This window comes from Mauremys reevesii, linkage group 5 (genome assembly GCF_016161935.1).
Source record: "Mauremys reevesii isolate NIE-2019 linkage group 5, ASM1616193v1, whole genome shotgun sequence".
Classification (NCBI taxonomy): Eukaryota; Metazoa; Chordata; order Testudines; family Geoemydidae; genus Mauremys; species Mauremys reevesii.
In genome coordinates, this window is record NC_052627.1 from 21726146 (window position 1) to 21741608 (window position 15463).

The 15463-nt window shown below is 43.2% G+C and overlaps 1 protein-coding gene across 12 annotated transcripts in view; it reads right to left on the reverse strand.

The window, feature by feature from the left end:
* The window catches only part of FAM13A (family with sequence similarity 13 member A), a 208120-nt gene that overhangs the window by 30860 nt on the left and 161797 nt on the right, over window positions 1–15463 (reverse strand). For 11 of the 12 annotated variants that reach the window (XM_039540440.1, XM_039540441.1, XM_039540442.1 and 8 more), the window contains 3 exons: window positions 11129–11205; window positions 9785–9827; window positions 3293–3443 (listed from right to left, as the gene is read on the reverse strand). In XM_039540440.1, the coding sequence (XP_039396374.1) occupies window positions 3293–3443; window positions 9785–9827; window positions 11129–11205 (271 nt within the window). The remainder of the gene's footprint in view (window positions 1–3292; window positions 3444–9784; window positions 9828–11128; window positions 11206–15463) is intronic. The other variant, XM_039540437.1, reaches the window with a different exon arrangement.

Below are 15463 nucleotides of genomic sequence, written 5' to 3' on the forward strand. Positions count from 1 at the left end.
TGGTCCAGGGAGGGCCCACATCAGGGGCTTTTTTTATGCAGATCCACTGGCTCCAGCCCTTGAGAGTTTGCAACTGCTACTCCAGCTGAATGGTAGCCCTTGTGTGTATATGGGTGGTGGTGGTCGTGGGGGGATTACACCTCCCCAAACTCCTCCTGCATAGGACCCAAATAGTCAGTCTTTATGCAGACAGAACAAATGTCACCCCATGTGGGGGGATGACCATTCTGTGTGTGAGGGCCTGTCCATACAGAAAGTTAATCAGCAACAACTCCACGTGTAGACTAGCCCCAAATCTGACTTCATTCCAGCTGCCAACAAGTGGGCCACCTCCGTAGACCACTTAGATCAGAGCGAGGAGCACAGAGGGGCGGTCACAGAGTTATCCATGTCGCAGTGGTCCCAAAGATGAACATTTCTAACCTGATGCTGATCTCAGGTGGGCTGGATAATTGCTACTTTATGTCTCCACCCCCAAAAGATACTCAGTTCTAGTGAAGTGCCTGGAAGAATCCCCTGAGGGAGAGAGACTCTGATGTGCGTTAAGACATTGTGGTTTAAATATGATGAGATTTAGTCTGTGTGTGTAAAGGTAAAAGAACAGTAGCCATTCCCCACACAAGACTATCTTGTAGAACTGTTTTCATATATGCTTCCCCTCAGACCTTTCCTAAGAATTTTAATCAGAGGCCGTGATACCTGGAGGAGAAGGGAACCTCAGCTACTGAATTTGTGTTCACAAGCCAATTATGAGTCGCTCCACCAGAAACCCATTGTTCTGTGGCTTCTAAATACCTAACAGTGGATACAATCAGGAGTACACAATGCTAGAATTTCACAGGCAGTCCAAACCACAACCTCAGCTGCTTGCCGAAGGAATTGGCCATTTCACTGATTTTAAGGGCAGCTTCTGAGCTCAGTTACCCCAGAATTTAATAGAATACAATGATGAACACTGTTACTGTATTTGAATTTGGAAGATTTTGCTGTTTACCATAGAAGTGAGCAGAGCTGCAGCGCCAATTCAGAGGAAGAGGGAGGACATGCAGTACACTGCCATGCGGGTCAGACTGCCCAGATCGTAAGAATAGGGGCCAGACTGTGAACCCCTTACTCATATCTGTGAGCAGTGATTTACGAGTCATCTCACAGACAAAATCTGGCTCTAGATGTGGAAATTATGTCTGAGTTTGGGCTAGCATCTTCCTCTTTTTAGCCACTGCCAGACTGATTACATGTTCACAGCTGAAATGGGTTCAAAGTCTCCTGTTCACCCAGACACAGAAGCCACCATTTTGCTCCACGCGTACTGCAACTACAAAATGGTGGCATTTGGAGACAACTGACACGTGTCTCACCTGCTCTGGCTGTCCCTTTTGCCAAACTCCTCTTCCGTCACATATGTATTTTAAACAGGAAGGAGGAAGAAAAACAGTCTGAAAGAAGTGCTTTCTAAAAATATATATATACACACCCACATACACCCCTTTCATTTTCATGAAAAGGGTCCAGAGTCCTTATGCAAGTCAGAGCATCTCTAGAAAAGTTCTTTGTATCAGAACTAAAATGTGTATCACGAGGTGGGGCAGTTTCTGGGAGACAAGCTTATCAGTCTATTCTCCCCTTGAGGCATACACATAACTCCGTTAATGTCAATGGGAGTTACGTGCAGGAATCAAGGAAAGAAAATAATCTTTATTTCAAAAGGCTCAAGTGACAGCAGAATACACAGGGGTGATTCTTGCCTCTGTCACCTTTAAAAACACAAAAACTCCTATGCTTGTCCAAACCCTTCAGGTTATGGCTAATTAGAATCCCAATAAAATATAATGAATCAGAGATCTCTTGGGAGACTTCCTTGCAGTACGTGTTGCCCTTTAATCAGATGCGTTGTACATGATGATATCATCTAGGGAATTCCCAGGCTGGAGGTGGGGGTGGAGAAATTCAATGCCACTGAAGGTAGCTGGTGGCCTGACCTTGAATCAGGGGCACCCACTGCTACTGGTTTGGTCTGCCCTGCCCCACACTGTCATCACTAGTCCCTCCTACATGGAAAGCAGAAGACATGTGTCACGTAGGCTGTGGAACCAGGAACAAAGAACCTGTCCATTGTCAACATGCTGCACTGCTCACAGGTTTTGTTTTCCAGAGTAGCAGATGCCTGTTACACGCTTGTCTCTCTCTCTCTCTCTGTCTCTTTTTTTAAACACTCTTTTTCTATACCAAGAGCCCCTCCCAATCCACGCCTGCCAAGTTTCAGGACTAACAACAAAAGCACACTCACTTGCACACTGGAGAAAAGGATATAGGCAGGAATCATAATTGATCTGATCCTAAAAGATGCTGAGCGTCTTCAACTCCTCTTGATGTCAGTGGCAGTGGAGCTGCTCAGCATCTCGCAGGATTGGGCCCAAAATGTGTAATTCAACAAATATGCATTACAAAAAAAAAGTTATTTTTCTTAGCCACTTGGCCCCTGAGCATCTCTGGGATAGATCAGAATGCCTGGCCATTTTGCTGACAGGAAAATGCTAATGATAGTAAGTGGCTCCCCTCGCCACAAACATGCAGCGTATATGGTGTAAATTACTCAGGAGTAGGACTTCAGTGTTTATTTACATGCAATGTAAACAATAAACAAACAACTCCTGCATTAATCTCTGCAAAGCACTATACTGAAAAAATCGTTGAGTGCATCTGAATATAGGTAACCCATTAACGAAGTCAGTGCGAAAAAACCTCTGGAAAACCGAACTAAGACAGAGCATTAAGATATTTGAACTGCAAGCAACTTAACATTTTTTTTTTTAACGTGGTGAATAGAATTCTACACGGAGTATAACACAGACTAGGGAAGCACTGTCCCTAAGGACCACTAAAGGACAGGAAATAGAACCCTGATTTTCATATCTTTGTAGGGTGGGAGTGGAGAGGGGTAAGCACGGGAGAAAGCAGATATTCTCTTTTGTCTATAAAATACTCAGTTTTGCTTAAGTAAGATCCAGCTCCTCACTAGCCTGGGCTGCAAAACACCATGAAAAGAATAATTCTTAATCAGAAAGGAAGAATCATTGCAAGAAAGGAGCAAACACATTCTCCCGCCTTTCCCTACATTACAATCAGACTTGGCACCAATCCACTATTCCATTTCCAGTTTCTCCAGACTCCAGATAAAAATACATTTCCTGTTGTTTTTGGCCAGGCACTATAAACCCAAAGATACGCCCACCCCACTCATGTTCCCCTCACTCTCTCTTTCTGTTTCATACCAGCAAGCACACAACTGTACCTTCCCAGCTGTTGTCATCGCACAGGGCTGTCAAGTCCAGCCGAGGCACTTCTGAGACGAAGCTATCTTCCTGACCATCAGCATCTTGGTTCCTCTGTAATTTGGTATCGGGGATGCTCGGATGCTCCTGAATCTTCATGCTCGAAATCTGCTATAATCCCAAACACACAGAGAAAAAAAAAAAAGTAATGTTCAGAGGGAGGTGAAAAATACCTATAGCTGCAGCAACAAGTGTGTTCCTTTAAGCTAAAAGATCAAAAACAAACAGTCCACAATGTTTCCAGCTCAGAAACTAAATTCCCTGTTCAGTGACCCCGAAATGCTAATTGGTCACTCACACTGGCAAAAATATCCGTCCATCTGCTTTCCTTGAACTTTTCCTTGTTTGGAAAGCCACAAGGAGCTCCCGAGGCTGTTTGTCCAGACAACTGCATGCAGCTGAAAAACGCCTCAAATCATTGACTGGGAAGAACAGAGATGGAGGGGGGAAGAGAGGGTGGGTGCGTTTCCTTAAAGAAGTGAAACTCTTTGGAACGTCAACAAAAATGCCGCTGTTGTTGCTAAGGCTACAGCAGCAACATGGTGTCTTTTAAAAGCAGCTGTCGCTGCTCCTGAGGCAGCAGCAGCTCTGGAGAGCGAGAAGCGCAGGCCGCATACACAAATGCTCTCATGCAGGCTGGGCAGGCTCAGATCAATTAGTGCCAGCTAAGCTGTGCTGGCTGCATATGCCCTGATTTCCTGTGGTTGTTTGCTAGCTGGGCGTGGGGAGAGCAGAACTATTTATGGAGGAGCTCTGGGCATTAAAGCAATGTTGCGCAAATCTAAACGGCAGTAGGGTTTGGCATCGCAGCGGGAAGTAATGCAGACCCTGGGAAAAAGCCAAAAAAATGCAGGGGAAGAGCAAGTAGCTTTTTTTTTTTTTTTTTTTTTTTTTTTAAAGCACACAACCTGCTGTCAAGTAAGTGATCCATAATTTATATCTAGCAGGAAGCAACTGCTGCTAGCTTCACTATTATTCACTCACTGAATACTACATAGGCTGCGTGTTCATGCAGAAATCACTGCTATTCTCTCACTCCAGATAAACTGCAAGTGTGTGTGCATAACGGCATATATGCTGTGTGCACACACAGTGTATATCACCTTCTGATCTCCTGAATAGTTCTGTCACTATCTGACAAAGTAGGGGAGCTGTCCCTGAGGGCTGTTAATGCACAGGAATCTGAGCAGTCTTGAATAATGATCTTCAGAACTACTCAGAATGGGGGGGGGGCAGACAGAGAAAAGAGAAAGTAAAGCACGTTTGTATGTATATACACCTATACAAACACAGAGCATTCAGATACATACATAAACTGTTACATAATACTTGATTTCAGTAAGCATAGTTTATTCTTAACTGATCATAGTGAAGTAGGTAACTGACAAGCAGAATGTTAAAAACAAACAAACAAACAAAAAGACCTTCTAGCAATCCAGTGAGTGATACAGAGTAGCACAAATGATTATACTGAGAGTTTGTGTGTCCAAAAAACTTGACTCTAAAGAGAATTGTCATTGTACAGACAGTGACACTGGATCCAGCCCACACTTCAAAGCTGCACAGAATGAGCTGTCAGAATTGACACTGCATACATGCATGTCCCTAAATCACATACAAATTTTGTGTCCTACTTACAATATTCTAAGGAGTAACAATTTTACTGTATTCAGCATAGCAATGAATATTCAACGTTAGAGAAAATTGCTCAGAGAATATGCATGACATCTTGATTAAAAAAAAAATTATAACCTTGATGCTGAAGTTCCTGGTATTTATAAATACCGCTATGTAATACATTTGTATAACTTTACATTTTGTTTCTCTTTTCGGTAGGTTAGCTTTTTTAAACATTATTTAACCATAATAAGGCAATGCTAGCTGATATTACCATGAATTAGAAACTTAACTCTCCCTGTTTTACATTGCACCAAGGAAATACTTGACAACACTAGAGTGTGTGTATCATGAGCATAAATGTCAGTTTACTACCCGATATCTTACAAGCTGCTTCCCACATTCCTTACATTCAACAAAAACGTGTTTTGTTTTGTTTTTTCTGAAGAGATTTAAATGATTGCAGACTCCTACAACAACAGGATTCATGACAGGGCAGAAACAAACACTGTTATCCACTCCCTAAAGGACAAACTGTACCATTTTATAATCTGGCCTCGTGTTGTCATCACACTAATTTAAGACTGAAAATCCTGCAATGAGCTTTCAAAGTGATGTAATTAATAAAAGCATCTGAGGGGAAAAACATACTAAGTTTCTACAGCAACTAGAGTAAACCAAACTATTTTCTTTAGCAGCTAACAGAACATTCAGGAATAAACGGAGCATTTAGAAGGCAGCAACCAGAAAAAGTAATTTACCTTATTACCATCATTTATACTTATTACAGGATTAACTGTTTTCCCAAACCAACCTTATAATTTCATGATTCATCATGACTCTGGATACATTTATATCTGCTGCAGATATAATGTATGTTCCAGATGGGTACATTTCACCGCAATGTAAATATTTCCATTGACATAGTAACTTAATGACGTGTTTTCCTTTGAGTTCACTTAGCTGATTGCAATATTTGAAATACTTGCTTAAAAATGGATCTGTCCTGTTATAACAATCAGTTACTCTCAGTTCTTGAGGGCATGGGCTACTTACTCACTCATGTAGCTCCTAATACTATGAATAAACCATTAGGCATTCTGAAGAATAATGGTGGCATAAACCCAAGAGAGACAAGAAGACAGATGTGCACTAGTGTAACCTAATGCATTAGAATTAACAATCTCAACCTACAATTCCATGGATAGTTCACTATTTTAATGACAACAATTTTCTTTTTGGTTGCCTGATGCAACTGGCTTCCAGCCTTTATGAAGCTGAGTTGGAAGTATAAATAGCAACAGAAAAAATGGGAAGCAGCGTGCTTCAGGGGTCAATATATTACCATTCCTCACAAATCTGAAGAACTCTGTACTGATCTTACTAGCCGGAAGTCATGACATACCGTTGATCCTAGTAACATTAACAACAACAAAATCTTACAATGAGACACTTTGGATATGATTTTTAGAAACCGTTCACAGCTACATTTTGTAGGAACAAATATTGTGGTTGCAAATAACTGGGATTGCAATTGATGCCACCTAGAGTTTAACTACATGACTAAATCAATAAATCAGGTAGGCTGATATTTACATGCTTTATTTGTGCCTGGCAAAACTGGAGCTGCAAAATAGAAGGCCAGGTTCTGATCCCTTTCAAAAAATCACGTCCTTTATTGAGCTGTTCATTTTAGGGATGGAAGATTACGTACGGGCAAGCAGCATATTTCACCGCCATAGTTGAAATGCTGGTACTAGAGCCAGAATGGAAGTGACTGACATAGATTTGGATCTCTCTCATTCATGGTGCTTCATGGGTAAGACAACAACAAAGCAGAGGTAGCCTTTTATGCTTATTTTAACTCTGCCTGGGGAATGATGACAGTGATTATTGTTTTGGTTGCAGTAAGTGTACTAGGTGCTGTCTAAACAGAGACAAAGTCGTGATTCTTATTCTGAAGTGTGTTTGACAATGTGCTCAGCCATCTCAAAATGTTAGAAGGAAACAGAAATGTCTCGGAATTGAGTTCAGAGTCTGTATTCTACTGACAGTCGGAAGTGGATCCAAATCTCTTTTGCGTTTGTTTTAAAGGGCTCTCTGACTCTCCCACTAACAAACCACTAGAACTGTGAAACATGGCACACCTTCCCAGAGCTGCAAGCCACTATCCATTCTGTGGCCAACCCCCTGAATTATGCAAATCTCACTGCATCTGGGGAATTATTTGCAGCTTTGCATAAATGTAAAAACCTAAAGATTTCAGTGATTTAACTGGGGGGGAAATACCACCACCTGACAGGACCCTCTGTTAGTTCATCTGGCATTAAATTCCATTTATTTTACTCAACCCTCGACATGTTTCATGTGCTGCAGAGTTGAATACTGGAAATGCATTAACTGTATTATAAACATTGGCAGGTGGAAGCGAGAGGTTTCTGCAGCTGAAGCCCCCACACCCGTTTATTTTTTTAAGGCCTGGGGAGGTCTGGGAAGCCATTCTAGTTTGTGGAATGAGCACATCAGCTGGATGTCAATATGATCAGCAGTTAATATGCTGACGAACAGACTGGCATCATTACATTTCAAGGTCAACACTGAAATGAATGGGAACAGTTTACATGCCTCTGAGAGCTACTGTTTCAGGGTATATGCAGACCCAGACAGACATCATTTACATTGGTTACATTCAGTTCCAGTTTGGAAAGGTTTCCTTCGCAACCGTAAGTGCTAGAAATCCCCCCCCCCTTTTTTTTTAAATGAAAGTTTAGATTCTGGAGCATGTTTCTACAGCAAAGGATGGACCCTAGCAAATTCCAACGCTCCAGGAGTGCAGAATACATGGGACTCTACATGCCTGCATCCAGGGTCCAGTGCAAACCAAAAACTGTATGAGTAACAACCAATGCCTATTCAATTATCTCAGCTTGCAAGCTCCTCATATCTTCTTCAAAATCCTTATACTGGAGGTGGTGTGGGTGGGTGGAAGGGTAAGTAAAAGTCTTTCACTTTTAGTCAATGAGTTGTTTGTTACAAAAGGTATGTTTTAAGCTCCCCTAAGCAACAGGCTTAAAAAGCACAAGGAATGTAAAACTACCGTGAAGGAATGCAACATTTTCTTGACCTTGTAATTCCTATATAATGCGATCTCAGGGTTAATGCTGCACTTTTCTTATTGAATTTTAAGTTCTTTATACGGAGAAGTTCATTTTGAAACCATAATTTAATATTCCAGATTTTTTAAAATAAAATGAAACAAAACTAGTTTGAAATCCAAGGGTCAGCTCTTAGAAGTTACTGTCCATACCATGCAGGAGCTTGGAGACAGCAGCCTCTGCAGACCCGTGTCCTCTCCCACACAGAATGGAGAGGTAGGGGAAAGGCATGGCTGAAGCTTGTGCTCTATCCCTGTGCCCCCATAAATGTGCTAGCCAGCCCAGCTGAGCCAGCGCGGAGTTATCTGTACCTGGTGCAGGGCTGTCACAGATTGTTTCCCTCCCTAGAGCCCAGGGGGAACCGGGGACTAGACTGCATTTCTAGTCACAGGGTGAACTCTGGTCAAGCTGAGAGCTTGTGGCAAAGCTACAAATTGGCAATGCCACCTCCCTCAGTGAAAACACGGCCTGCATAACCTCTGTAGCAACATGCCATGACAGGGCCATGCTGAGCCCAATGATTCATCATTTTCAGACAATCACTTCCAGTTCTCCCTACCCTTCCTGCTTCTCGAGAGTACCACTGCTGGAAATCAAAGGGTCTAACAACATCAACAAAACAGCAGCAACTATTTTTAAACAGCGCAAAGAGATGGGTTTAAAAATATCAGCTGCAATACCCCTTTCCACCTCCAACCCATCACGTGGAATACAGACAGCCGTTGTCCACAATAGTTTTTTCTTTTCCCCATCCCTCTTAAAATCTCCCTCTGCCACTGGTGCAGCTCCACCAGTGGTAGTAACTAAAGGGGCGCTGGTGCAGATAAGCCTCCAGTGGCATTTTAACTGCTGTGCTGTCTAGACCTGCTGAGCAGTGCTAAATGAACCAGTGATTAAAATGCCGGCAGCCCTACTTACGCTGGCACTCCTTTTATGGAACTTACCGGCAGAGCTGCACTTGTCGTATTGCAACTTTAAGGGGAAAAAAAGTCTTGTGCAGGCACAACCACAGGGAAAGAAATGTGACGTAAAAAGATGGCATGAATGCTTTTCAGCTCAAACGCCAATTAAACCATATCTAGCTGGCTTCTCTCAGGGTACATTTCTTAGAATAGTTACAGAGTCACTGGCAAGAAGCCAGGGTGAAAAATGATTAGCATAGGGCAGAAACAGACCCCTTCTAAATAAGCAATTCTCTCCCTCAAGTCACCATCCCCAAGAGAGAAAGAGGGGAAAAAATGAATTTGCATCAGACAGCGTCATGAAAATTTATCTACCAAGATTAGGAAACCACAATGGGAAGTCATATATAAAAGACCAAAATTATTTCAGAAAAAACCAGGAGAGGCAAAGTTAATCTCAGTACACGGTGAACTAATCAGTCACATGCCCTGCTCACTAGGATCTTTATGGAACTCAATGTCAAACTGCTGACTTCAGTGACTTTTGTTTTTTTGATAAGTAAGGGTTACAGGGAAAGGAACAGATGTTTTAAGCCTCATTGTTCAATTATATCCAGGAGGAAAACAAAGCAAACTTCATTTTGGAGGTCAGGGCGCTGCCTCAGAGTTACAATGTTTCATTTGAAGCATTTACCTTCCTGACCGGCTAGTTCTATAAAATTGAACTTTTTTGTTTGTTTTGCCCAGGACCAAATCTCAAAAATATGAAGATACCAACCTGTGAGTGCTTGAAAAACATATCGTCGTTTTCATTTTCTTTGCTATTTAAAAAAAAGAAAAAAGAAAAAACAAAAATAAACCAGACTGTCTCATAGTGAAAGCAAACAAACTTTTGTACCCTCCACTTTTTATACTTTGGCTCCCATTGCCAATACCATCTCTTTTAAAAGGACTGGAGTGTGCTTGCTATTGCTTGTAAATACAGTAAATATGTGATACTCAGTGTCACAGCCTCTAAGCTGCTATCCCATCCATTTTGCTTCCTCTTAGAAGCTATTTGTGGAAAATATAATAGAATTAAATTCTTCTGCCCTTAATCCAAACAAATTCACATCTCCCAACAACCCCTACCACTCACAAATACAGCGATGGAGTAAAATTCTCCTTACTCAAGCAAAGCTGAGTGATTAGGCTCTATGGGGGAGGAAAATGAAGTGCAGAAAAGGGGGTTGGGATCCCCAAACTTGGGGGCAGGGATCTGGGCTAAAGTGCGTCAGTTGCCCTTCTGCAGCAGTTGTCTTGGGGGGGTGTTGGAGTTTACAGTACCCATGAAAACACAGATCCTGGGGCCCTTCTCCTGGCCTGCCCGTCTCCCTACCCTCCATGCTGTTCTATGTGGCATGGGGGCCGAGCCCCTTTTTGTTATACAAGAGAGGGCCAAGGCTTCCTGCAGAGCCTATCTCCTCTCTATACAAGCCCAATGTGGGGCTGTGATGATGATGAAGCCCCTCTGCAGCCAGGGGCGGCTCTAGGAATTTGGCCGCCCAAGCAGGGCGGCGCGCCGCAGGGGGCGCGGCTCCGGGGGACCTCTTGCAGACGTGCCTGCGGAGGGTGCGGCTCCAGTGGAGCATCCGCTGGCATGCCTGCGGGAGGTCCACCCGAGCCGCGGGACCAGCGAACCCTCCGCAGTCATGCCTGCAGGAGGTCCGCCGGAGCCGCCTGCCATCCCGCCGGCAGAATGCCGCCCCAAGCGCGCGCTTGGGTCTGGAGCCGGCCCTGTCTGCAGCAAACTGAAAGTCACCCCCATGGACTACTGAGGGTCTGTCTGTACAGCAGATGGGAGCATGCCTGCCAGCACAGGGAGACAGAACACTAAATGGAGCAGCGTAGCCATGGTAACAGGGGTGGCTCGGGCTAGTGCCTGAGTACACACCCACCCATGGGGTGGCTAGCTAGTGCCACGGTGCTATTTTCAGCAAGCTAGCTTGAGCAGAACTAGCAGGCGTCCATCGGCTTGCCCTGAGAAGCACACGCCCAGCTGCGGTGTGGCCGTACCCTAAGAAACAACAATCACATCACATAGAGCCCCTTGGGAGAGCAAAACGTAAGTTATAAAAGTCACCTTTCGTCAGACAAAACCTCCATGTCATCAGGTCCTGCTCTGGCTATCGGCCTTGAGGAGCTAAAGCTTTCCATACTCTGTAACACAGCAAATATTAAGACAAAAAGTTAGATAAAAGGAATAATAATGCAGGAGGTCATTACAGCACCATATCCAAACCAAGTACTACATAGAACAAGGGGACAGTCGCGGGTCTTTCATACAATTACAATTTAAAAACCATGCTTTACTATCAATTTCCTGCACCAAAAACAACAGCGTGGCACTAAAACAAGTGCCCGTCACAAGAAGCCCTTAAAGAACAGTTTGTGAGGCTAGGATTCCTGTCCCCATTTAACAGACTGGGAAAAAGAACAAGAGGAGGGCAAATCTCTTAACAAGCTGTGGAAGAGCTGGTAACAAAATCCAAGACATCTGCCACCAGCCAATCCTACGCTTTACTCACTAAATCACGTTCATATCAAGAATTTTAAGGTGAAAGCAACCAAAGTAATAGAGTTGCCTCAAAACACATTTTAATGACAGCACAGTTTGTGTTTGACTCAGGAAGAATCAAAGTGCCTCTTCTTGAAAGAGGAAGAGACTAAGGATGAAAAATGATTACTATATACATGGAGGTTACGTAAACTACAACAACACGAATACAGGACAATCAATTACACAATCTTGATTTGAGGTTTGCTCCGGTCACCAGCTACAAGGAATATTAATGATGTCATTCATCTCAAGCTTGAAAAATTATGAAAAGAATCTGAACTCTGGTCTATCCTGGTTCGCTTGTGTAAAAAAGGCTTATAAATGACCTGTGTCAGTTTTACAGACATGATTTCATTAGACACTGGTTATCCCAGCCACTGACCATAAGGCTGTTTGTGTCTCTTACCAGCCTCCAAGCTAAATTCTAAAAGGAGCACCAAAAAAACGGACAAAAAATGGGTGCACAAAAAGACCCACATTTTGGACACACAGCACATACAGAGTAATGGCATATACAAATGGCTAATTATGAACACAAGATACAAAAGTCAGATTTTACAAGTGTAACTGATGTGAAAATCTAATCCTTAATTTGAATGAATCAGAATTTTTTTTTAACCTTCCATCACTCAAGGTCAAGTCACATACTCTATACTTGTAGGCAACTCATGCAGTTCACTTTCTTTCTGCTGAATATATCTCACCTCTATAGTGCCTATAAAAACCGATAAATAAGAGGGACTGGGAAAGCAGACATATGTGAGCAAGTCCTATACACACTTGAGCGTCTGCTTATTGAAAATTGTTTTCCTACGGAGTTTCTTTCAAACTGGAAGCATGTTTCAAAATCGCCTATAGTCTCTTACTAGATATGCTGAATATGGCGATTTCATGCATGCGAGTACAATTTTTCAGTTCTTATGTTTGGATATGTCTCCTTCCCGGAAGGCAGCCTTCAGTGGTTTTAAATAGAAGAAAAAGCCCTCTGCCAGTGCATCAGAGTGCAGTTCCTGAACAAGACTACGTGAGAACAGAATTCCCAGAGCACTCAGAGACGTTCATGATGCGGAACTCCCTTCTCTTTAAAATCCAAGCAGATGTGTTCTTTTGGCTACACGATTCCATCAGCACAGTCTAGTTATGCTTCAGCATTGCCTTCGGAGCCTCTTCGGATCTCATTTTTATGCCCGGTCATCTTGAATTTCAGCAGTTTAAATAAAAACGGGGCATAACAAGTTTTAATGTTTATTATTTGGTTTTTCTTAGGAGGGTTAATTGAAGAGGATTTCTCTTTGACTGTCCCTTCACACTCTGGGTCAGATGCTACTGAGCAGATAAGACAAGAGTTCCCACACAATTCCCTACTAACCACTTCAAGCTTCACTGATGGGGTGGGAAGAGTTAAGAGAAAATGGGAAAGAGGATGTTGCCTGAGTGCTCCTGGGGCAGAAACTGTCTCTTAGGGCTTTTCTACGGAGGAAAGTTATATCGGGATAAGCTAAGGTAGGAACTTCAATTTGTATAGTTATACCAGTGTAGTATAACTACTCATGTGGACACCCTAATTCTGGTATAAGAGTGCCTTTTTCGGTTTACTTTACATCATTTGGAAAAAAAGTCACTCATGTACCCGAATAAGAGTATCCACGCGGGAGGTTATACTGGTATATCTATCTATCTATAATGATATAACTGGACAACAGTGTTTAGACAAGGCCTTACTATGTATCTATACTTCACCAAGAACAATAGGGCCTTCTTCCTGGCTGGGTCTCTGGGCACTACTGCAATACAAATAGGAAATAAATCACATTCATAAGAGAGAGTTCAGTCGCCATGCCAGCTCAAGCTACATCTTAGGGTCCCAAAGGAGCAGTAACTTACGAGTATACGTGCATGCTCTGTGTATGATGGGAGATGCAGTTCTCCTATCTATTTTCCAAGCAAGTTCCTGGGCAATGTCCTGTTGGCAGAGGCTGCCTCTCTACAGCTGCATCCTATACTATGTGTATTTTGTGCATTCTGACTTGTGCTTTCCTTAAACGGTCACAGAAATATTCCTCCTGTTTCCATTTGACAGTTCCACGGAGATACACTTTCAGCCACACCACACAAGGTGACAACGTGCCTGGCCACGTCTCATAGGTGTGCTCCAGGTAGGATCTGTGCAGCCAGTGTACGAATCCCGACCTCCAGCAGATCCACAGTTCAGAGAAGGGCCACAGAAGGGAAATGTGTAAGGGACAGAGAAGCTATAGGCAATGCAATTTGATGGCCCTTCATTTGAGAGTGGTTGATCGCGATTGACTGGTTGATCCTAGAGGTGAAAGTGAGTGAGGGTGGGGGAGAGTAAGCAACGGAGGGGGGGATAGGGCCTCGGGGAAGGGGCAGGGTAAATCCTGGGCTGCACTTAGATTCAAAAAGTGATCTTGGGCGTAAAAAGGTTGGAGACCACTGGGTTAGAGCCTCCCCAACCCCAAGGTATCAATCAAGTAGGTATTTTGGCAGGTCAGATTCTCATTTACACTTCACTCTGGCAGAGTGAAGGGGCCTGAATGGGGATATCAGTGTAATGTCCTTCCACTTTCAGGCCCCTTTACACTGCCAGAGTGGTATTAAAGGGCCTTAGTGTAAAAGCAAATCAGGCTCTCCGTGGCACTTCAGTGGAAGTTCCACGTGTGTATCCAGAGCCAGGACATGGCCCCACGTCTGCAGTAACTAATTTGCTTTATGTTTATTTAAAAGAAAAGGAGAAATATTTCCAATGTCTGTGGATGGTCACTGTACCACCCATTAACACAGTAATGGGAAGCAGAAGAAGAATCCCCCACCAAAGAAAATGATGCGGTCTTCTCCAGTAGAGAGGAGGAAAGGGGGCAACTGCACATACTGTCCCACAGGGAAGCTACTGCATGTTCAGTACTTGCCGCCAGAGGGCGGTTAGCTCTAGTCTGGCCAGTTACTTTGGAATTGTAAGTACAAGAGGGTCTTTTTTGGATGGGGGAGGCTCCTTGCACGTTCCCCACCTCCGAACACCCACAAAAGAGCCACTTGCACTCTTGGACCAAATGCTGAAATCTGTCTCGTGCAGCAGCTCTAAGGGTGCAAACACATTAAATGTCTATTATATGCAATAGGCTACTGATGCTTCGTGCTAAATCTAATACATGGAGCCTATGATTTCTCAGTTTCTTTCCTTAATGTTATCAATACCATTTCTATCTAGCACACAAAAGAACCCAACTCATTCTCTCATTGGTATCTGTGTACATTTTAGACTGATAAATAACCACGGTTGTGTAATCTAAAACAAGTGTGCCAGAACACAATGTACTTTTTCAAAACAAACCTAACACATTTCACAGGCACTCACCTATAGGAGACTTTGGAACTCAACCAACAACAACCAGAGAAGATATTCCACAGCTGGCAAAGCCCACTCTTTTCTCAGGGTATTGTAATGCTATCAATGGTGCTAAAAGTTTGTGATGTGCCAGGTACCATATGGCATTGCATGCCTGTCTTTATCAAGGGCCCAAGTTGAAAGACCCTGTAGGTTCTAACTGCTAACACATTTGGTGCCTGTGTTGGCTATAGGGGGAAGGAGATGTTGCATCAGCAATTTTTGCGGTTTGTCACTGTGGGCAAACTGTCTTCTACTGGGAAGGTCAAACGGGGATCACAAACATGCTGCGATTCAAAACAAAAACGCTGCACAGTTTAAACCCGTGTCTTCTGTAGGCTGTGGTACATTGCAAACATAACTGGTGCATTTGCAGTCAGAAGGTGTGATGTATCTAGATTGATCACCTTTCATCCTAAAGGACTCCAAAGCATTTTGCAGAGTGTATGCATACA